Genomic DNA, 24,082 nt, shown 5'->3' on the forward strand with positions numbered 1-24,082 from the left:
GTGTGTGTGTCTCTCTCTGTGTGTGTGTGTGTCTCTCTCTGTGTGTGTGTGTGTGTCTCTCTCTGTGTGTGTGTGTGTGTCTCTCTCTGTGTGTGTGTGTGTGTCTCTCTCTGTGTGTGTGTGTGTGTCTCTCTCTGTGTGTGTGTGTGTGTCTCTCTCTGTGTGTGTGTGTGTCTCTCTCTCTGTGTGTGTGTCTCTCTCTCTGTGTGTGTGTCTCTCTCTCTCTCTGTGTGTCTCTCTCTTTCTCTTTGTGTGTCTCTCTCTGTGTGTGTTTCTCTCTCTGTGTGTGTTTCTCTCTCTGTGTGTGTTTCTCTCTCTGTGTGTGTTTCTCTCTCTGTGTGTGTCTCTCTCTCTGTGTGTGTCTCTCTCTCTGTGTGTGTCTCTCTCTCTGTGTGTGTCTCTCTCTCTGTGTGTGTCTCTCTCTCTGTGTGTGTCTCTCTCTCTTTGCGTGTGTGTCTCTCTCTCTTTGCGTGTGTGTCTCTCTCTCTTTGCGTGTGTGTCTCTCTCTCTTTGCGTGTGTGTCTCTCTCTCTGTGTGTGTCTCTCTCTCTTTGCGTGTGTGTCTCTCTGCGTGTGTGTCTCTCTCTCTTTGCGTGTGTGTCTCTCTCTCTTTGCGTGTGTGTCTCTCTCTCTGTGTGTGTCTCTCTCTCTTTGCGTGTGTGTCTCTCTCTCTGTGTGTGTGTCTCTCTCTTTGTGTGTGTGTCTCTCTCTCTGTGTGTGTGTGTGTCTCTCTCTCTGTGTGTGTGTGTGTGTCTCTCTCTCTGTGTGTGTGTGTGTCTCTCTCTCTCTGTGTGTGTGTGTGTCTCTCTCTCTGTGTGTGTGTGTCTCTCTCTCTGTGTGTGTGTGTCTCTCTCTCTCTCTCTGTGTGTCTCTCTCTTTCTCTCTGTGTGTCTCTCTCTTTCTCTTTGTGTGTCTCTCTCTGTGTGTGTGTCTCTCTCTGTGTGTGTGTCTCTCTCTCTGTGTGTGTGTGTCTCTCTCTGTGTGTGTCTCTCTCTCTGTGTGTGTCTCTCTCTCTGTGTGTGTCTCTCTCTCTGTGTGTGTCTCTCTCTCTGTGTGTGTCTCTCTCTCTGTGTGTGTCTCTCTCTCTGTGTGTGTCTCTCTCTCTTTGCGTGTGTGTCTCTCTCTCTTTGCGTGTGTGTCTCTCTCTCTTTGCGTGTGTGTCTCTCTCTCTGTGTGTGTCTCTCTCTCTGTGTGTGTGTGTGTCTCTCTCTGTGTGTGTGTGTCTCTCTTTCTCTTTGTGTGTGTAGTTGAGAATATGATGGTATGTTATGTTATCATGCTGTAGGGCATTTTCTCAGTCAGACATACTGCCAGTTTCACATTCAAAATACACCTTGGTACATCCTCTCTTCTGGCCGCCCTCAGGGGAGGTGTTATAGGGGGAAATACAGGCTGGAGTAAATAGTTGAACACACACACACAGTCAGTCAGTGTAAAAAAAATAGTTTTTTCTGTTAGGTTGTAATTCCACAGGTCCCAGTTATCACAGCGGGAGTAGAGGACATTCAGCATTGTGGTATTTCAACACGGCAGCACGTTTTACATCAGCTTGTTATTAACCGCTTGTACGCTTCGCTACGTCGTCGAAGCTGCCTGGTCCTGCAGACAGACACAGTTCCATTTTCAAGGTGTCCTGCCTGGTGGGTTCTATACCTTTCCTCTCTTCAAAAAGAAGAGACATTTTCCTTCAGAAGAACATCCAATTATAGTGACAACATGTCTTGGGGTCACGTCCTCCATTTTGTTGCTGTACTCCAATGAACCTCACGTGATTAAAGTTTTCATAAAACCCCAGAACTCGTTTTTTTTCCAGCTTCATGGTCCTGCAGACCGTTACATTTGTTAGTCAGAGCAACGACAAAAGGTGTTCATTCCACAGACTCGGTTACGGTGCCTTTGACATTTCTTAACATTTTTGTTGCTCTGAAAAGTAGAGAATATCCCATTCATCAGACCATCCAATGGACAGAACCCCTCGTCATCCATTTTGTTGTCCTCAAAAGAACAACCAATTATAAAGTTTCATAAAGATGTCTGTTTTTTTTTCTTCTTTCTCCCTGACCTCTTGACCTCTCACCTAGTGTTCCGGTGGGGGGGGATTTAAAACGCTTGTCTCCCTCGGCAACGGAACTGTTGGGACATGCGTTCCAAATGGAATCCTATTCCCTGTGAGGTTTTAGTGTTCTATGACCAATAGGGCTCTGGTCACAAGAAGGGCACTACGTAGTGAATAGGGTGCCATGCGAGTCAAATCCTGAAAGAAAATGTCACCCAGGTTTACCTGGCTTTGTGCGGGGGCTCTGTGTGGGGGGCTCTGTGTGGGGGGCTCTGTGTGGGGGGCTCTGTGTGGGGGGCTCTGTGTGTGGGGGGCTCTGTGTGTGGGGGGCTCTGTGTGTGGGGGGCTCTGTGTGTGGGGGGCTCTGTGTGGGGGGGGGCTCTGTGTGTGGGGGGGGCTCTGTGTGTGGGGGGGGCTCTGTGTGTGGGGGGGGCTCTGTGTGTGGGGGGGGGGGGCTCTGTGTGTGGGGGGGGGCTCTGTGTGTGGGGGGGGGGGCTCTGTGTGTGGGGGGGGGGGCTCTGTGTGTGGGGGGGGGCTCTGTGTGTGGGGAGGGGGCTCTGTGTGTGGGGAGGGGGCTCTGTGTGTGGGGAGGGGGCTCTGTGTGTGGGGAGGGGGCTCTGTGTGTGGGGAGGGGGCTCTGTGTGTGGGCTCTGTGTGCTGCTGCCTTAGAAGATTGACTTGCTGAAATGGGTTGAGTCCTAAATGGCAACTTTAATATAGTGCACTACTTTAGACTTTTGAGAAGTAGTGTTCATGTAGGGAATAGGGTGCCATTTGGGAAGCGGACTTGGTGACGCGTTAACCACCCTTGGCGACGCGTTAACCACCCTTGGCGACGCGTTAACCACCCTTGGCGACGGGTTAACCACCCTTGGTGACGCGGGTGACTCAACCCGAAACACAACCCAACCAAGCCGCACTGCTTCTTGACACAATGTCCCCTTAACCCGGAAGCCAACTGCACCAATGCGCCCGGCCCGCCACAGGAGTCGCTAGAGTATGATGGGACAAGGACATCCCTGCCGGCCAACGCCGGTAGTGACTCACACGGCTCTGCCACGGAGAGGTGACTGGGACAACTCCGATAATTGATGTCCTGCCCGTTCCGCCACATGACTGGAATGAGAAAGAACAGAGAAGGGTAACATGACTGGGATCCGGTTTTAATAAAGCCCACAGGTTTCAGTGGAAGTAAAGCATGGAGTCCCTTAGACAGTGGAAGTAAAGCATGGAGTCCCTTAGACAGTGGAAGTAAAGCATGGAGTCCCTTAGACAGTGGAAGTAAAGCATGGAGTCCCTCAGACAGTGGAAGTAAAGCACGGAGTCCCTCAGACAGTGGAAGTAAAGCACGGAGTCCCTCAGACAGTGGAAGTAAAGCACGGAGTCCCTCAGACAGTGGAAGTAAAGCACGGAGTCCCTCAGACAGTGGAAGTAAAGCACGGAGTCCCTCAGACAGTGGATGTAAAGCACGGAGTCCCTCAGACAGTGGATGTAAAGCACGGAGTCCCTCAGACAGTGGAAGTAAAGCATGGAGTCCCTCAGACAGTGGAAGTAAAGCATGGAGTCCCTCAGACAGTGGAAGTAAAGCATGGAGTCCCTCAGACAGTGGAAGTAAAGCATGGAGTCCCTCAGACAGTGGAAGTAAAGCATGGAGTCCCTCAGACAGTGGAAGTAAAGCATGGAGTCCCTCAGACAGTGGAAGTAAAGCATGGAGTCCCTCAGACAGTGGAAGTAAAGCATGGAGTCCCTCAGACAGTGGAAGTAAAGCATGGAGTCCCTCAGACAGTGGAAGTAAAGCATGGAGTCCCTCAGACAGTGGAAGTAAAGCATGGAGTCCCTCAGACAGTGGAAGTAAAGCATGGAGTCCCTCAGACAGTGGAAGTAAAGCATGGAGTCCCTCAGACAGTGGAAGTAAAGCATGGAGTCCCTCAGACAGTGGAAGTAAAGCATGGAGTCCCTCAGACAGTGGAAGTAAAGCATGGAGTCCCTCAGACAGTGGAAGTAAAGCATGGAGTCCCTCAGACAGTGGAAGTAAAGCATGGAGTCCCTCAGACAGTGGAAGTAAAGCATGGAGTCCCTCAGACAGTGGAAGTAAAGCATGGAGTCCCTCAGACAGTGGAAGTAAAGCATGGAGTCACTCAGACCGTGTCGGCGTAATGAAGGTTGGATGCCATTTTGCCAGTAAACAGACGGATCTATTGATTCCATAAGGGAAGTGTTTCAAGGCCGGTTACGGGAACGGGCCAGATACGGGAACGGGCCAGATACGGGCACGGGCCAGGTACGGGCACGGGCCAGGTACGGGCACGGGCCAGATACGGGCACGGGCCAGGTACGGGCACGGGCCAGGTACGGGCACGGGCCAGGTACGGGCACGGGCCAGGTACGGGAACGGGCCAGGTACGGGAACGGGCCAGGTACGGGAACGGGCCAGGTACGGGAACGGGCCAGGTACGGGAACGGGCCAGATTCCATTGACTCGTCAGTTGTTTTCTGTAAAGAGGCCGTGATAAGCTAACCTCGCCCGACAGCGACACCGTCGTGTAGGCTAACTTTCATCTTTACACACACACACACACACACACACACCGCACACACACCACACACACACACACCACACACACACACACACACACACGTGTCTGCGTTTCATCTCCAGAGCTCCGTGTCCTCTAACCTCGCCAGCTGACATGGATATAGTTTAATCCTCCGGCTCTTTCTCACCTCTTCCTCCTCCACCACCACCTCCTCCTCCTCCTCTCTTCTAAAACAAAGTTTCTCCTTCCTCTCTTCTTAATCTATCCAATCCCAGCCTAGTGCTTTCTATTAGAGAATGATTGGACCGTTGCCCATGGAGACCAGACATTACACAGGAGGAAGCTCCGTAACAATTCTGATGACACGCTGTTGAAAGAGCTGGACTGTGTGTGACACTGTGTGTGTGTGTGTAGCAAGGTTATTATAGTAAACAAAAACAAAAAATAATGAAAATATATAACTAAATTAACAAACAAAGAACTGAAACCATCTTTGACTCCAAAACAAACTAAAATAAAAACCATCATGAATTCTGATCAGTTCTAGTTGTCAATGGGGTGTTCATGCATTTCATTTTCCTAATTTAGCTTTAAGTTTCTGAATCTGCCGGGTCACAGCGAGGTTGATTTGATCATTTAAAAGGGAGACTCAGCGAGCAGCACTGCAGATATTGACTAGTAAGGATAAAGCTGTAGAGGTGTGAAGTCAAGGGGAGGGAGATCTGCCCCACGGTTTATAACCAGGACACCTGTTGTGGGTAAAGCAGTGGACTGTAGAGGTGTGAAGTCAAGGGGAGGGAGATCTGCCCCACGGTTTATAACCAGGACACCTGTTGAGGGTAAAGCAGTGGACTGTAGAGGTGTGAAGTCAAGGGGAGGGAGATCTGCCCCACGGTTTATAACCAGGACACCTGTTGTGGGTAAAGCAGTGGACTGTAGAGGTGTGAAGTCAAGGTGAGGGAGATCTGCCCCACGGTTTATAACAGGGACACCTGTTGAGGGTAAAGCAGTGGACTGTAGAGGTGTGAAGTCAAGGGGAGGGAGATCTGCCCCACGGTTTATAACCAGGACACCTGTTGTGGGTAAAGCAGTGGACTGTAGAGGTGTGAAGTCAAGGGGAGGGAGATCTGCCCCGTGGTTTATAACCAGACACCTGTTGTGGGTAAAGCAGTGGACTGTAGAGGTGTGAAGTCAAGGGGAGGGAGATCTGCCCCACGGTTTATAACAGGGACACCTGTTGAGGGTAAAGCAGTGGACTGTAGAGGTGTGAAGTCAAGGGGAGGGAGATCTGCCCCACGGTTTATAACCAGGACACCTGTTGTGGGTAAAGCAGTGGACTGTAGAGGTGTGAAAAGGGGAGGGAGATCTGCCCCGTGGTTTATAACCAGACACCTGTTGTGGGTAAAGCAGTGGACTGTAGAGGTGTGAAGTCAAGGGGAGGGAGATCTGCCCCGTGGTTTATAACCAGACACCTGTTGTGGGTAAAGCAGTGGACTGTAGAGGTGTGAAGTCAAGGGGAGGGAGATCTGCCCCACGGTTTATAACAGGGACACCTGTTGAGGGTAAAGCAGTGGACTGTAGAGGTGTGAAGTCAAGGGGAGGGAGATCTGCCCCACGGTTTATAACCGGGACACCTGTTGTGGGTAAAGCAGTGGACTGTAGAGGTGTGAAGTCAAGGGGAGGGAGATCTGCCCCGTGGTTTATAACCAGACACCTGTTGTGGGTAAAGCAGTGGTTTATTTTCTTTATAACGTCGGAAATAAACGTGTTTTCTAATCCCTTTTATATCACAGTCACATATTGAAATCATAATGTTTGTGGAAACGTTGTACAATTAGAGAGCCTGAAATATCACATTTATACGTCTACTGGACACATCACAGCAAACTGGTTCCTGTTTCAGTCGTGTCTTTGGTCACGTTCTCCTGGGTCAAACAAAAAACAGCCTGATGATTGGTGGACAATAGAGCCTCAAACAAAAAACAGCCTAATGATTGGTGGACAATAGAGCCTCAAACAAAAAACAGCCTGATGATTGGTTGACAATAGAGCCTCAAACAAAAAACTGCCTAATGATTGGTGGACAATAGAGCCTCAAACAAAAAACAGCCTGATGATTGGTTGACAATAGAGCCTCAAACAAAAAACAGCCTGATGATTGGTTGACAATAGAGCCTCAAACAAAAAACAGACTGATGGTTGGTGGACAATAGAGCCTCAAACAAAAACCAGCCTGATGATTGGTTGACTAGAGCTTCACCACAATGCAGGCGATGGCTGCAGGATGAAGTTGAAGAGGAACTGCAGAAACCTTGCAGTCGACTGTAGTCAACTCCATGACCTTCGATCACCTGATTTCTGTTAAAGTTCATGCAGTCGACATTTAGGCGTAAGTCAGGACATTTTGATCCCCAGAATGCAACACACTTTGAAAGGCTTTAACAAAAGGGAAACCGCCCGTCCATTGAGACGAGCACGATGCACGACTTTGCCCTCACAGAGTATCTGCTATAACGTATCTCTCCTACAGTCACACAGAGTATCTGCTATAACGTATCTCTCCTACAGTCACACAGAGTATCTGCTATAACGTATCTCTCCTACAGTTACACAGAGCATCTGCTATAACGTATCTCTCCTACAGTTACACAGAGCATCTGCTATAACGTATCTCTCCTACAGTTACACAGAGCATCTGCTATAACGTATCTCTCCTACAGTTACACAGAGCATCTGCTATAACGTATCTCTCCTACAGTTACACAGAGCATCTGCTATAACGTATCTCTCCTACAGTTACACAGAGCATCTGCTATAACGTGGTAGCTACGTTTTTAAAATATATTTTATTTTTTATTTCACCTTTATTTAACCAGGTAGGCCAGTTGAGAACACGTTCTCATTTACAACTGTGACCTGGCCAAGATGAAGCAAAGCAGTGCGACACAAACAACGACACAGAGTTACACATGAAATAAACAAAACATACAGTCAATAATACAGTAGAAAAATAAGTATATACAATGTGAGGAAATGAGGTGAGATAAGTGAGGTGAAGGCAGAAAAAAAGGCCATGGTGGCGAAAGTAAATAGAATATAGCAAGTAAAACACTGGAATGGTAGATTTGCAGTGGAAGAATGTGCAAAGTAGAGATATATAAATAATGGGGTGCAAAGGAGCAAAATAAATAAATACAGTAGGGGAAGAGGTAGTTGTTTGGGCTAAATTATAGATGGCCTATGTACAGGTGCAGTGATCTGTGAGCTGCTCTGACAGCTGGTGCTTAAAGCTAGTGAGGGGAAAACGTTACCAAAACAGGAAGTTTAGCCTGGTGCTTAAAGCTAGTGAGGGAAAAAACGTTACCAACACAGGAAGTATAGCCTGGTGCTTAAAGCTAGTGAGGGAAAAAACGTTACCAACACAGGAAGTTTAGCCTGGTGCTTCAGCGCTCCTGGTTGTTGTAAACATTTACCCACTACTGCTGCGTCTACACCATCTCACTCAGTCTACCCCACTACTGCTGCGTCTACACCATCTCACTCAGTCTACCCCACTACTGCTGCGTCTACACCATCTCACTCAGTCTACCCCACTACTGCTGCGTCTACACCATCTCACTCAGTCTACCCCACTACTGCTGCGTCTACACCATCTCACTCAGTCTACCCCACTACTGCTGCGTCTACACCATCTCACTCAGTCTACCCCACTACTGCTGCGTCTACACCATCTCCCTCAGTCTACCCCACTACTGCTGCGTCTACACCATCTCACTCAGTCTACCCCACTACTGCTGCGTCTACACCATCTCACTCAGTCTACCCCACTACTGCTGCGTCTACACCATCTCACTCAGTCTACCCCACTACTGCTGCGTCTACATCATCTCACTCAGTCTACCCCACTACTGCTGCGTCTACACCATCTCACTCAGTCTACCCCACTACTGCTGCGTCTACACCATCTCACTCAGTCTACCCCACTACTGCTGCGTCTACACCATCTCACTCAGTCTACCCCACTACTACTGCTGCGTCTACATCATCTCACTCAGTCTACCCCACTACTGCTGCGTCTACACCATCTCCCTCAGTCTACCCCACTACTACTGCTGCGTCTACACCATCTCACTCAGTCTACCCCACTACTGCTGCGTCTACACCATCTCACTCAGTCTACCCCACTACTGCTGCGTCTACACCATCTCACTCAGTCTACCCCACTACTGCTGCGTCTACATCATCTCACTCAGTCTACCCCACTACTGCTGCGTCTACACCATCTCACTCAGTCTACCCCACTACTGCTGCGTCTACACCATCTCCCTCAGTCTACCCCACTACTGCTGCGTCTACATCATCTCACTCAGTCTACCCCACTACTACTGCTGCGTCTACACCATCTCCCTCAGTCTACCCCACTACTGCTGCGTCTACACCATCTCACTCAGTCTACCCCACTACTGCTGCGTCTACACCATCTCACTCAGTCTACCCCACTACTGCTGCGTCTACACCATCTCACTCAGTCTACCCCACTACTGCTGCGTCTACACCATCTCACTCAGTCTACCCCACTACTGCTGCGTCTACACCATCTCACTCAGTCTACCCCACTACTGCTGCGTCTACACCATCTCACTCAGTCTACCCCACTACTACTGCTGCGTCTACACCATCTCCCTCAGTCTACCCCACTACTGCTGCGTCTACATCATCTCACTCAGTCTACCCCACTACTACTGCTGCGTCTACACCATCTCACTCAGTCTACCCCACTACTGCTGCGTCTACACCATCTCCCTCAGTCTACCCCACTACTGCTGCGTCTACATCATCTCACTCAGTCTACCCCACTACTACTGCGTCTACACCATCTCCCTCAGTCTACCCCACTACTGCTGCGTCTACACCATCTCACTCAGTCTACCCCACTACTGCTGCGTCTACACCATCTCCCTCAGTCTACCCCACTACTGCTGCGTCTACATCATCTCACTCAGTCTACCCCACTACTGCTGCGTCTACACCATCTCCCTCAGTCTACCCCCACTACTGCTGCGTCCACATCATCTCACTCAGTCTACCTGCATGCATTACCGAAGGAATTTACATTATACAAATGTAAGATATAACACCAAAAAATATCTTGCTGCATTTTGTAAAGGCAGAGATAAAATGACTCCCCTGTCTGATTAACGCTTGCCTGAGTGGACTGATCCATTGTTGAGGCCTGTCTCAGTGGACTGATCCATTGTTGAGGCCTGTCTCAGTGGACTGATCCATTGTTGAGGCCTGTCTCAGTGGACTGATCCATTGTTGAGGCCTGTCTCAGTGGACTGATCCATTGCGGAGGCCTGTCTCAGTGGACTGATCCATTGCGGAGGCCTGTCTCAGTGGACTGATCCATTGCGGAGGCCTGTCTCAGTGGACTAAACCATTGCGGAGGCCTGTCTCAGTGGACTAAACCATTGCGGAGGCCTGTCTCAGTGGACTGATCCATTGCGGAGGCCTGTCTCAGTGGACTGATCCATTGCGGAGGCCTGTCTCAGTGGACTGATCCATTGCGGAGGCCTGTCTCAGTGGACTGATCCATTGCGGAGGCCTGTCTCAGTGGACTGATCCATTGCGGAGGCCTGTCTCAGTGGACTGATCCATTGCGGAGGCCTGTCTCAGTGGACTGATCCATTGCGGAGGCCTGTCTCAGTGGACTGATCCATTGCGGAGGCCTGTCTCAGTGGACTGATCCATTGCGGAGGCCTGTCTCAGTGGACTGATCCATTGCGGAGGCCTGTCTCAGTGGACTGATCCGTTGCGGAGGCCTGTCTCAGTGGACTGATCCGTTGCGGAGGCCTGTCTCAGTGGACTGATCCGTTGCGGAGGCCTGTCTCAGTGGACTGATCCGTTGCGGAGGCCTGTCTCAGTGGACTGATCCGTTGCGGAGGCCTGTCTCAGTGGACTGATCCGTTGCGGAGGCCTGTCTCAGTGGACTGATCCGTTGCGGAGGCCTGTCTCAGTGGACTAAACCGTTGCGGAGGCCTGTCTCAGTGGACTAAACCGTTGCGGAGGCGGCGGGGACGGTTCACCACAATCACCAGTAGAACATTTACAGCTCTCATCTACAATGTTTGTTTAGGGTCATTTCTGTTAATGTATTCAATAAATTATTATTCCTGTCGTTTACCCTTCTCATTGTCTGATTGGACACGTTTGCAGAGCCTTCAACCTCGACTACACTTGTGAGGAACACGTCTTGGTTTAGTTTATTCCATTTACGAGTCAATTTATTCACTGTCTTTTGTTTTGTAGCTCCTGTCAATGTTGTGTAAGGACACACCTGATTACACATAGAAGTAGGTCTATAGACTACCTGATTACACATAGAAGTAGGACTATAGACTACCTGGCCCTGATTACACATAGAAGTAGGTCTATAGACTACCTGATTACACATAGAAGTAGGTCTATAGACTACCTGATTACACATAGAAGTAGGTCTATAGACTACCTGGCCCTGAGTACTCATAGAAGTAGGTCTATAGACTACCTGATTACACATAGAAGTAGGTCTATAGACTACCTTGCCCTGATTACACATAGAAGTAGGTCTATAGGCTACCTGATTACACATAGAAGTAGGTCTATAGACTACCTGGCCCCGATTACACATAGAAGTAGGTCTATAGACTACCTGGCCCTGATTACACATAGAAGTAGGTCTATAGACTACCTGGCCCTGATTACACATAGAAGTAGGTCTATAGACTACCTGATTACACATAGAAGTAGGTCTATAGACTACCTGATTACACATAGAAGTAGGTCTATAGGCTACCTGATTACACATAGAAGTAGGTCTATAGGCTACCTGATTACACATAGAAGTAGGTCTATAGGCTACCTGGCCCTGATTACACATAGAAGTAGGTCTATAGACTACCTGGCCCTGATTACACATAGAAGTAGGTCTATAGACTACCTGATTACACATAGAAGTAGGTCTATAGACTACCTGATTACACATAGAAGTAGGTCTATAGACTACCTGATTACACATAGAAGTAGGTCTATAGACTACCTGATTACACATAGAAGTAGGTCTATAGACTACCTGGACCTGATTACACATAGAAGTAGGTCTATAGGCTACCTGGCCCTGATTACACATAGAAGTCGGTCTATAGACTACCTGATTACACATAGAAGTAGACCTATAGACTACCTGGCCCTGATTACACATAGAAGTCGGTCTATAGACTACCTGGCCCTGATTACACATAGAAGTAGGTCTATAGACTACCTGGCCCTGATTACACATAGAAGTAGGTCTATAGACTACCTGACCCTGATTACATATAGAAGTAGGTCTATAGACTACCTGGCCCTGATTACACATAGAAGTCGGTCTATAGACTACCTGGCCCTGATTACACATAGAAGTAGGTCTATAGACTACCTGGCCCTGATTACACATAGAAGTAGGTCTATAGGCTACCTGGCCCTGATTACATATAGAAGTAGGTCTATAGACTACCTGGCCTATAGACATCTATAGACTATCTATAGGCCCTGATTACATGTTGACACACCGTCTCTTTAACATCAGTCTCCAGCTCTCTCCATACATGTTGATACACTACTTTAGACCAGGGCCCTATGACACCCTATTCCCTATATAGTGCACTACTTTAGACCAGGGCCCTATAACACCCTATTCCCTATATAGTACACTACTTTAGACCAGGGCCCTATGGCACCCTATTCCCTATATAGTTCACTACTTTAGACCAGGGCCCTATGGCACCCTATTCCCTATATAGTGCACTACTTTAGACCAGAGCCCTATGGCACCCTATTCCCTATATAGTGCACTACTTTAGACCAGAGCCCTATGACACCCTATTCCCTATATAGTGCACTACTTTAGACCAGAGCCCTGTAACACCCTATTCCCTATATAGTGCACTACTTTAGACCAGAGCCCTATGGCACCCTATTCCCTATATAGTGCACTACTTTAGACCAGGGCCCTATGGCACCCTATTCCCTATATAGTACACTACTTTAGACCAGGGCCCTATAACACCCTATTCCCTATATATAGTGCACTACTTTAGACCAGAGCCCTATAACACCCTATTCCCTATATAGTGCACTACTTTAGACCAGGGCCCTATGGCACCCTATTCCCTATATAGTGCACTACTTTAGACCAGAGCCCTATAACACCCTATTCCCTATATAGTGCACTACTTTAGACCAGGGCCCTACAACACCCTATTCCCTATATAGTGCACTACTTTAGACCAGGGCCCTATAACACCCTATTCCCTATATAGTACACTACTTTAGACCAGAGCCCTATAACACCCTATTCCCTATATAGTGCACTACTTTAGACCAGAGCCCTATGGCACCCTATTCCCTATATAGTGCACTACTTTAGACCAGAGCCCTATGACACCCTATTCCCTATATAGTGCACTACTTTAGACCAGAGCCCTATGACACCCTATTCCCTATATAGTACACTACTTTAGACCAGAGCCCTATAGAACCCTATTCCCTATATAGTGCACTACTTTAGACCAGAGCCCTATAGAACCCTATTCCCTATATAGTGCACTACTTTAGACCAGAGCCCTATGGCACCCTATTCCCTATATAGTGCACTACTTTAGACCAGGGCCCTATAGAACCCTATTCCCTATATAGTGCACTACTTTAGACCAGAGCCCTATGGCACCCTATTCCCTATATAGTGCACTACTTTAGACCAGGGCCCTATTTTGGGATGCAGTATGGATCTCTCTTCTCTTTTCACGCTGGCTGTTTCCATAAAGTTTTCTTTTGAAAAGTCATGCCGAATGGTCTGTCTGTCAGATGGACACCCCCACAAGAGATCCCTATTAAATAATGATTTCCTATGCTACGGTTATACCTCCCCGACGCTCTTTTATCAAAACATAAAGGCAATTAATGACACGGCCTTTGGAATACGTAGCTGCAGCTAGTTCATTAACCACACAGGTGTTAGGTTTCAATCCAATATACTTCTTAAAGTGGGAAGATGAATGAAATGTCAAGATGTTTTGTTGAATATTTTTTTAAAAGCCTGTGGATTTTCCCAGTAATAACAGAGAGGTTTTTCTAGCTAAGGAGATCAACATGGAGATGTTCAGGGTGGATCGTACTCAGAGCCCCAACATGGAGATGTTCAGGGTGGATCGTACTCAGGGCCCCAACATGGAGATGTTCAGGGTGGATCGTACTCAGGGCTCCAACATGGAGATGTTCACACCAGATGTTCAGGGTGGATCGTACTCAGGGCTCCAACATGGAGATGTTCACACCAGATGTTCAGGGTGGATCGTACTCAGGGCCCCAACATGGAGATGTTCACACCAGATGTTCAGGGTGGATCGTACTCAGGGCCCCAACATGGAGATGTTCACACTAGATGTTCAGGGTGGATCGTACTCAGGGCTCCAACATGGAGATGTTCAGGGTGGATCGTACTCAGGGCCCCAACATGGAGATGTTCACACCAGATGTTCAGGGTGGATCGTACTCAGGGCTCCAACATGGAGATGTTCAGGGTGGATCGTACTCAGGGCTCCAACATGGCGATGTTCAGGGTGGATCGTACTCAGGGCTCCAACATGGAGATGTTCAGGGTGGATCGTACTCAGGGCCCCAACATGGAGATGTCCACACCAGATGTTCAGGGTGGATCGTACTCAGGGCTCCAACATGGAGATGTTCAGGGTGGATCGTACTCAGGGCCCCAACATGGAGATGTTCAGGGTGGATCGTACTCAGGGCTCCAACATGGAGATGTTCACACCAGATATTCAGGGTGGATCGTACTCAGGGCTCCAACATGGAGATGTTCACACCAGATGTTCAGGGTGGATCGTACTCAGGGCTCCAACATGGAGATGTTCACACCAGATGTTCAGGATGGATCGTACTCAGGGCTCCAACATGTCCTTTAATGTTTTACCAGTTCAGGGAGACAACCTCTGTGGGCTTCAACTTTTAACCTGCCTAACATATATTTATCTCTCTCTCTCTCCACATTTCTCTCTCTCTCTCTCTCTACATTTCTCTCTACACCTCTCTCTCTCTCTCTCCTCTCTTCCAGGAGGATATGAACCTGAATGAGGACAAGAAGGCTCCTCTGAGAGAGAAAGATCTGACCACCAAGAGAGAGATGGTTATCCAGTACATCGTTACTGCCTCCAAAACAGTAGGTGGAGATGTACTGTTCCTAATGTGGTAGGACACTGAGGCTAGTAGTGGTGTGGGGCTAGAGACAGTAGGAGATGTACTGTTCCTAATGTGGTAGGACACTGAGGCTAGTAGTGGTGTGGGGCTAGAGACAGTAGGAGATTTACTGTTGATAATGTGGTAGGACACTGAGGCTTGTAGTGGTGTGGGGCTAGAGACAGTAGGAGATTTACTGTTCCTAATGTGGTAGGACACTGAGGCTTGTAGTGGTGTGGGGCTAGAGACTGTAGGAGATTTACTGTTCCTAATGTGGTAGGACACTGAGGCTAGTAGTGGTGTGGGGCTAGAGACAGTAGGAGATTTACTGTTCCTAATGTGGTAGGACACTGAGGCTTGTAGTGGTGTGGGGCTAGAGACAGTAGGAGATGTACTGTTCCTCATGTGGTAGTAAACTGAGGCTTGTGTCTCTGCTCTGTGTGGTTCAGGCCTGGCTCGTACCAGAGTGGTGTCTCTGCTCTGTGTGGTACAGGCCTGGCTCGTACCAGGGTGGTGTCTCTGCTCTGTGTGGTTCAGGCCTGGCTCGTACCAAGGTGGTGTCTCTGCTCTGTGTGGTTCAGGCCTGGCTCGTACCAGGGTGGTGTCTCTGCTCTGTGTGGTTCAGGCCTGGCTCGTACCAGGGTGGTGTCTCTGCTCTGTGTGGTACAGGCCTGGCTCGTACCAGGGTGGTGTCTCTGCTCTGTGTGGTACAGGCCTGGCTCGTACCAGGGTGGTGTCTCTGCTCTGTGTGGTTCAGGCCTGGCTCGTACCAGGGTGGTGTCTCTGCTCTGTGTGGTTCAGGCCTGGCTCGTACCAGGGTGGTGTCTCTGCTCTGTGTGGTTCAGGCCTGGCTCGTACCAGGGTGGTGTCTCTGCTTTGTGTGGTTCAGGCCTGGCTCGTACCAGGGTGGTGTCTCTGCTCTGTGTGGTACAGGCCTGGCTCGTACCAGGGTGGTGTCTCTGCTCTGTGTGGTTCAGGCCTGGCTCGTACCAGGGTGGTGTCTCTGCTCTGTGTGGTTCAGGCCTGGCTCGTACCAGGGTGGTGTCTCTGCTCTGTGTGGTTCAGGCCTGGCTCGTACCAGGGTGGTGTCTCTGCTCTGTGTGGTTCAGGCCTGGCTCGTACCAAGGTGGTGTCTCTGCTCTGTGTGGTTCAGGCCCCGCTCGTACCAGGGTGGTGTCTCTGCTCTGTGTGGTTCAGGCCTGGCTCGTACCAAGGTGGTGTCTCTGCTCTGTGTGGTTCAGGCCTGGCTCGTACCAAGGTGGTGTCTCTGCTCTGTGTGGTTCAGGCCTGGCTCGTACCAGGGTGGTGGTTTGCTCTGTGTGGTTCAGGCCTGGCTCGTACCAGGGTGGTGTCTCTGCTCTGTGTGGTTCAGGCCTGGCTCGTACCAGGGTGGTGTCTCTGCTCTGTGTGGTTCAGGCCTGGCTCGTACCAGGGTGGTGTCTCTGCTCTGTGTGGTACAGGCCTGGCTCGTACCAGGGTGGTGTCTCTGCTCTGTGTGGTACAGGCCTGGCTCGTACCAGGGTGGTGTCTCTGCTCTGTGTGGTTCAGGCCTGGCTCGTACCAGGGTGGTGTCTCTGCTCTGTGTGGTTCAGGCCTGGCTCGTACCAGGGTGGTGTCTCTGCTCTGTGTGGTTCAGGCCTGGCTCGTACCAGGGTGGTGTCTCTGCTCTGTGTGGTTCAGGCCTGGCTCGTACCAGGGTGGTGTCTCTGCTCTGTGTGGTTCAGGCCTGGCTCGTACCAGGGTGGTGTCTCTGCTCTGTGTGGTTCAGGCCTGGCTCGTACCAGGGTGGTGTCTCTGCTCTGTGTGGTTCAGGCCTGGCTCGTACCAGGGTGGTGTCTCTGCTCAGTGTGGTTCAGGCCTGGCTCGTACCAGGGTGGTGGTTTGCTCTGTGTGGTTCAGGCCTGGCTCGTACCAGGGTGGTGTCTCTGCTCTGTGTGGTACAGGCCTGGCTCGTACCAGGGTGGTGTCTCTGCTCTGTGTGGTACAGGCCTGGCTCGTACCAGGGTGGTGTCTCTGCTCTGTGTGGTTCAGGCCTGGCTCGTACCAGGGTGGTGTCTCTGCTCTGTGTGGTTCAGGCCTGGCTCGTACCAGGGTGGTGTCTCTGCTCTGTGTGGTTCAGGCCTGGCTCGTACCAGGGTGGTGTCTCTGCTCTGTGTGGTACAGGCCTGGCTCGTACCAGGGTGGTGTCTCTGCTCTGTGTGGTTCAGGCCTGGCTCGTACCAGGGTGGTGTCTCTGCTCTGTGTGGTACAGGCCTGGCTCGTACCAGGGTGGTGTCTGCTCTGTGTGGTTCAGGCCTGGCTCGTACCAGGGTGGTGTCTCTGCTCTGTGTGGTTCAGGCCTGGCTCGTACCAGGGCATCAGCCTGGCCAGGTTAGGGAGGCCAGGATGCCTCTTATCTGGGGTCAATTAGCACCCTATTCCCTATACAACATCTAGTAGGCATTTATGAACTGTCCTCCGTGTTAAATATCCCCTGTTGGTCTGTTACACCATGACAGGGTTTCACTGCAGTCTGTCCTCCGTGTTAAATATCCCCTGTTGGTCTGTTACACCATGACAGGGTTTCACTGCAGTCGGTCCTCCGTGTTAAATATCCCCTGTTGGTCTGTTACACCATGACAGGGTTTCACTGCAGTCGGTCCTCCGTGTTAAATATCCCCTGTTGGTCTGTTACACCATGACAGGGTTTCACTGCAGTCGGTCCTCCGTGTTAAATATCCCCTGTTGGTCTGTTACACCATGACAGGGTTTCACTGCAGTCGGTCCTCCGTGTTAAATATCTCCTGTTGGTCTGTTACACCATGACAGGGTTTCACTGCAGTCGGTCCTCCGTGTTAAATATCCCCTGTTGGTCTGTTACACCATGACAGGGTTGTAACATAATTCCTCTACTGCTACCTAATCTACCATTACCTAATCTAATCTAACCATTACCTAATCTACCATTACCTAATCTAATCTAACCATTACCTAATCTACTATTACCTAATATAACCATTACCTAATGTAACCATTACCTAATCTACTATTACCTAATGTAACCATTACCTAATCTACCATTACCTAATCTACCATTACCTAATCTACCATTACCTAATCTACCATTACCTAATCTACCATTACCTAATCTACCATTACCTAATCTAACCATTACCTAATGTAACCATTACCTAATCTACCATTACCTAATCTACCATTACCTAATCTACCATTACCTAATCTACCATTACCTAATCTAACCATTACCTAATCTAACCATTACCTAATCTAACCATTACCTAATCTAACCATTACCTAATCTAACCATTACCTAATCTACCATTACCTAATCTAACCATTACCTAATCTAACCATTACCTAATCTAACCATTACCTAATCTAACCATTACCTAATCTACCACTACCTAATCTACCATTACCTAATGTAACCATTACCTAATCTAACTGCTACCTAATGTAACCATCACCTAATGTAACCATTACCTAATCTAACCATTACCTAATCTACCTCGATCGCTTCCTAATCTAACTGCTTCCCAGTCTAACTGCTACCCAGTCTAACTGCTACCCAGTCTAACTGCTACCCAGTCTAACTGCTACCCAGTCTAACTGCTACCCAGTCTAACTGCTTCCCAGTCTAACTGCTTCCCAGTCTAACTGCTTCCCAGTCTAACTGCTACCCATTATCTAATCTACCACTACTTTATCTACCACTACCTAATCCTGCTTTTGGCTGACTTTGCTGTAGTTTTATCTTGTTTGTTCGCTCTCACTCTCTCTCTCTCCTCTCTCTCTCTCCTCTCTCTCTTTCTCTCTCCTCTTTCTCTCTCCTCTCTCCCTCTTTCTCTCTCCTCTCCTCTCTCCTCTCTCTTCTCTCCCTCTTTCTCTCTCTTCTCTCCCTCTTTCTCTCTCCTCTCTCCCTCTTTCTCTCTCCTCTCTCCCTATTTCTCTCTCCTCTCTCCCTATTTCTCTCTCCTCTCTCCCTCTTTCTCTCTCCTCTCTCCCTCTTTCTCTCTCCTCGCTCCCTCTTTCTCTCTCCCTCTTTCTCTCTCCTCCCTCTCTCCCTCTTTCTCTCTCCTCCCTCTCTCCCTCTTTCTCTCTCCTCCCTCCCTCCCTCTCTCCCTCTTTCTCTCTCCTCCCTCCCTCTCTCCCTCTTTCTCTCTCCTCCCTCCCTCTCTCCCTCTTTCTCTCTCCTCCCTCCCTCTCTCCCTCTTTCTCTCTCCTCTCCCCCTCTCTCTCCTCTCTTCCTCTCTCCTCCCTCTCTCCCTCTTTCTCTCTCCTCCCTCTCTCCCTCTTTCTCCCTCCTCCCTCTCTCCCTCTTTCTCTCTCCTCCCTCTCTCCTCTCTTCCTCTCTCCCTCCCTCTCCCTCTATCTCTTCCTCTCTCCTCTCATTCTTTCTCTCTCCCCTCTCCCCCTTTCTCTCCCTCTTTCTCTCTCCTTCTTTCTCTCTCCTCTCTCTCCCCTCTCCCTCTTTCTCTCTCCTCTCTCTCTCTTTCTCCTCTCTCCCTCCCTCTCCCTCTATCTCTTCCTCTCTCCTCTCTCCTTCTTTCTCTCTCCTCTCTCTCCTCGCTCCTCTCTCTCCTCTCTTCCTCTCTCCTCTCTCCTTCTTTCTCTCTCCTCTCTCACACACATCTGGCATATGAAACCCCCAGTTAGTGTTAAATTATAGAGCGCTTGGCCCGCCATCCTTGGAGGATGTGATAATGTTGGAGAGCTGCAAGATATTGGATGATTCATTGTTGTGCTTGGTGTCTGCTGCTCTCTGGTCCTCGTGTCTGGAGTTTCAATGAGCTTCAACCTGTTTTTTAAATGTTCTTCTCCCTCCCTCACGCACCCTATTCCCTATAACGTGCACTACTTTAGACCAGGACCTATGGCACCCTATTCCCTATATAGTGCACTACTTTAGACCAGAGCCCTATGGCACCCTATTCCCTATAGCGTGCACTACTTTAGACCAGAGCACTATGGCACCCTATTCCCTATAGCGTGCACTACTTTAGACCAGAGCCCTATGGCACCCTATTCCCTATATAGTGCACTACTTCTGACCAGAGCCCTATGGCACTCTATTCCCTATATAGTGCACTACTTCTGACCAGGGCTCAGGCTGCCATTTGGGACTCACCCGTAGAGAGCAGACCGACAGTACCTTGAGTAGCCGTGATAAAACTGCCAAGTTCCAGAAAATGATTGAATCTATAAAGAAAACGGAAGCACCTGGTTTCCAAACAATTTATTCTTCAAAAATATATAAGGGACCATTTTCTACATTGATTTCAATTAGGGGGGTGGAACCTTTAGAGGGACTAGTGGTGTATTAGAACCCCCCCCCCCCCCCCCCGGGGGGACTGAAACCCTTTAGTGGGGCAAGTGGTGTATTAGAACCCCCCCCCCGGGGGGGACTGAAACCCTTTAGTGGGACTAGTGGTGTATTATTAAGTCAAGGTGCTTTGATAAGGCTGATTATTAAACATATCTGTACCAGGATTTAACGTGGTCCCTGGAGCGCGGAGAACAGACTGCATTTTGCCGATCGATATGTATACCTTAGTATTTTATAATAAAGTAACAAAAACATTGGTTAAGAAAAGGAAACGTTTATTGTATTTCAGGGAGGGTCATTACGCTGTGTGTGTGTGAGAGATGAGGGCATATATCTCCTCGTTGTAAAGTGTGACGTTGGCTTTGCGCTGTTATTCCAGTGGAGTGACTGGCATTTTCTGGCCTTGTTATTTGCTCCTCATCTGTCCCAGACCGTGGCTATGGCACCCTATTCCCTATGTAGTGCACTACTTTTGACCTGGCCCATAGGGAATAGGGTGCCATTTGGGACTCACTCTGTGATGTATAGAGAGGTGATACCTCACGGGGAAACTGCTGCATCCAATCACAAACAGCCAGCACCAGGCGAAATAACAGCAAGCAAAAAAGAAAATGGTTACCTTCCATATGGCACCCTATTCCCTTTAGAGTGCACTACTTTAGACCCTATTCCCTATATAGTGCACTACTTTAGACCAGAACCCTATTCCCTATATAGTGCACTACTTTAGACCAGAACCCTATTCCCTATATAGTGCACTACTTTAGACCAGAACCCTATTCCCTATATAGTGCACTACTTTAGACCAGAACCCTATTCCCTATATAGTACACTACTTTTGACCAGAGCCCTATAGCACCCTATTCCCTATATATTCCCTTCTCCTGTTAACTACCACACAGGTGTATCTGTTCTGTAGCTGGTGTTCTTCTCCTGTTAACTACCAGACAGGTGTATATAATGTTACCATTGGTTTCTCTGTTCTGTAGCTGCTGTCTGTCTTCTCCTCCTGTCCTCTTTATCAGCTGATGTTAATGGAGCTGTTCAATGGAACGATATCAGAGTCATCGTGGATGGTTATCTCTAGGTACACACACACACACACACACACACACACACACACACACACACACACACACACACACACACACACACACACACACACTAGCCTATGTATGCTATGTGATTGTGTCTCAAGGTTTGAAATTATAATTTTCTCATACAATCTCTTTTTGGGTCATAGTTGTGGTCAATTTGCAGCGTACAAATGATTTATAATTATGTTCCAGCCGACAAAACTCGGGCCTGTGGCTGAATCTAGTTACTCACCCCTGGCCTAGAAAAACTGTGGCTGACTCTTATTTAAATTTTAAGTTTTCAATTTAAGAAACTTATACTTGAAAGTGGTAATAGCAGAGTTTTTAAATTGGGCCGTGTATCATTAGTATTCTTCATGTCAGTCACTGAAGACCTTAGAGAGCTCTTTATAACCTGTCAGATGTCAACTAGCTCATTTCCGCTAACGTTTTTTTAGTCAGGTTTTGTATCGAATTGTAACATAATGAGTTTTTTTTTTTTTTAAAGCAACATGTTCTCTGAACCCCGTGGCAAATTTTTGGTTGTAGAATTGCAGGAAGTAAACTTTTTAAAACGGAGGAATGTTCTCTCCGCCGACAAGGGGTGTGAACGGTTTTGTGCTGGAAGGAGGATATGGGTTTGGGAACCGCTGTCGTAATGGATGTCTCTCCTCATATATTCCAATAAACGGTCCTAGGTTTTAAACACAATGAGGAGAGAATGTTGAAGTGGTTTTCTTTCAATTCCTTTTCTCCTCCGGAAGCTGAAGGGTTGTGAAGGGTTGTGAAGGGTTGTGAAGGGTTGTGAAGGGTTGTGAAGGGTTGTGAAGGGTTGTGAAGGGTTGTGAAGGGTTGTGAAGGGTTGTGAAGGGTTGTGAAGGGTTGTGAAGGGTTGTGAAGGGTTGTGAAGGGTTGTGAAGGGTTGTGAAGGGTTGTGAAGGGTTGTGAAGGGTGTTTGTTAAGAAAGGCCAATGGTAACGTGGCCTTGACTCTGCATACCGTCAGTCCAGCCATGAGCCAAGATTTACTTGTCTGCTATTCTGAAACAGCTTTTTGTCAATCGCCCAGAGGACTCTCTAGTCTCTTGACTGCTTCCTAAATGGCATCCTATGCCCTATATAGTGTACTACGTTAGACCAGGACCTATAGGGCTCTAATCAAACGTAGTGCACTACTTTAGACCAGAACCCATAGGGCTCTAATCAAACGTAGTGCACTACTTTAGACCAGGACCCGTAGGGCTCTAATCAAACGTAGTGCACTACTTTAGACCAGGACCCATAGGGCACTAATCAAACGTAGTGCACTACTTTAGACCAGGACCCATAGGGCTCTAATCAAACGTAGTGCACTACTTTAGACCAGGACCCATAGGGCTGTAATCAAACGTAGTGCACTACTTTAGACCAGTACCCATTAGGGCTGTAATCAAACGTAGTGCACTACTTTAGACCAGGACCCATAGGGCTCTAATCAAATGTAGTGCACTACTTTAGACCAGGACCCATAGGGCTCTAATCAAACGTAGTGCACTACTTTAGACCAGGACCCATAGGGCTCTAATCAAACGTAGTGCACTACTTTAGACCAGGACCCATAGGGCTCTAATCAAACGTAGTGCACTACTTTAGACCAGGACCCATAGGGCTCTAATCAAACGTAGTGCACTCCGTATGGAATAAAGAGGTTTGGTGGGTTGGTATCAGACGTTGGCTGAGTATCTCCACTTTAAATTAAGATTCAACACCACTGCTGACCAGAGGGGAGGTTTCTTCTCAGAAAGTCGCCCGTGGCGTCTTATCGCTGCGTTACCACGGAGACCGCTCTGTTTACAAATGTACGTTTTACATCGTCTAATTGCTGTGTGAGGGAGACAGCTTGCTAATCAGTAAAAAAAAAAACACACAAAAAACCCCAGCTGCTTTTATCGTATTTTTCTTGACACTTATTTTTTCGGGGGGGGGGGGGGGTCACATAATAATCGAGCGGCTTTGTGTGAAGCGACAGCAATTAGATGTGCTGACCAGTTAGGTTTCATGTCACATGTTGTTTACAGCAGACCGTACACTGTCTGTCAACAGGTCTGTATTATAATGCAGTCTGTACTCACCCTGCTGGCGGTACTAAGGCCTTCCTGCTGGCGGTACTAAGGCCTCCCTGCTGGCGGTGCTAAGGCCTCCCTGCTGGCGGTGCTAAGGCCTCCCTGCTGGCGGTGCTAAGGCCTCCCTGCTGGCGGTGCTAAGGCCTCCCTGCTGGCGGTACTAAGGCCTCCCTGCTGGCGGTACTAAGGCCTTCCCGCTGGCGGTACTAAGGCCTTCCTGCTGGCGGTGCTAAGGCCTTCCTGCTGGCGGTACTAAGGCCTTCCTGCTGGCGGTGCTAAGGCCTTCCTGCTGGCGGTGCTAAGGCCTTCCTGCTGGCGGTGCTAAGGCCTTCCTGCTGGCGGTGCTAAGGCCTTCCTGCTGGCGGTGCTAAGGCCTTCCTGCTGGCGGTGCTAAGGCCTTCCTGCTGGCGGTGCTAAGGCCTTCCTGCTGGCGGTGCTAAGGCCTTCCTGCTGGCGGTGCTAAGGCCTTCCTGCTGGCGGTGCTAAGGCCTTCCTGCTGGCGGTGCTAAGGCCTTCCTGCTGGCGGTGCTAAGGCCTTCCTGCTGGCGGTGCTAAGGCCTTCCTGCTGGCGGTACTAAGGCCTTCCTGCTGGCGGTACTAAGGCCTTCCCGCTGGCGGTACTATAGCCTCCCTGCTGGCGGTACTATAGCCTCCCTGCTGGCGGTCCTATAGCCTTCCTGCTGGCGGTACTATAGCCTCCCTGCTGGCGGTACTATAG

The 24,082-nt window shown here is 49.1% G+C and overlaps 1 protein-coding gene across 1 annotated transcript in view; it reads left to right on the forward strand.

Annotated features, from left to right (window-relative positions):
• Nucleotides 1-24,082, forward strand: part of LOC129840305 (protein diaphanous homolog 3-like) — a gene marked incomplete in the record, with an annotated part of 449,243 nt that overhangs the window by 74,416 nt on the left and 350,745 nt on the right. The window contains 1 exon segment of the mRNA XM_055908106.1: nucleotides 14,740-14,844. Within this exon segment, the coding sequence (XP_055764081.1) occupies nucleotides 14,740-14,844 (105 nt within the window).

The sequence above is a fragment of the Salvelinus fontinalis genome, chromosome 41 (genome assembly GCF_029448725.1).
Source record: "Salvelinus fontinalis isolate EN_2023a chromosome 41, ASM2944872v1, whole genome shotgun sequence".
NCBI lineage: Eukaryota > Metazoa > Chordata > Actinopteri > Salmoniformes > Salmonidae > Salvelinus > Salvelinus fontinalis.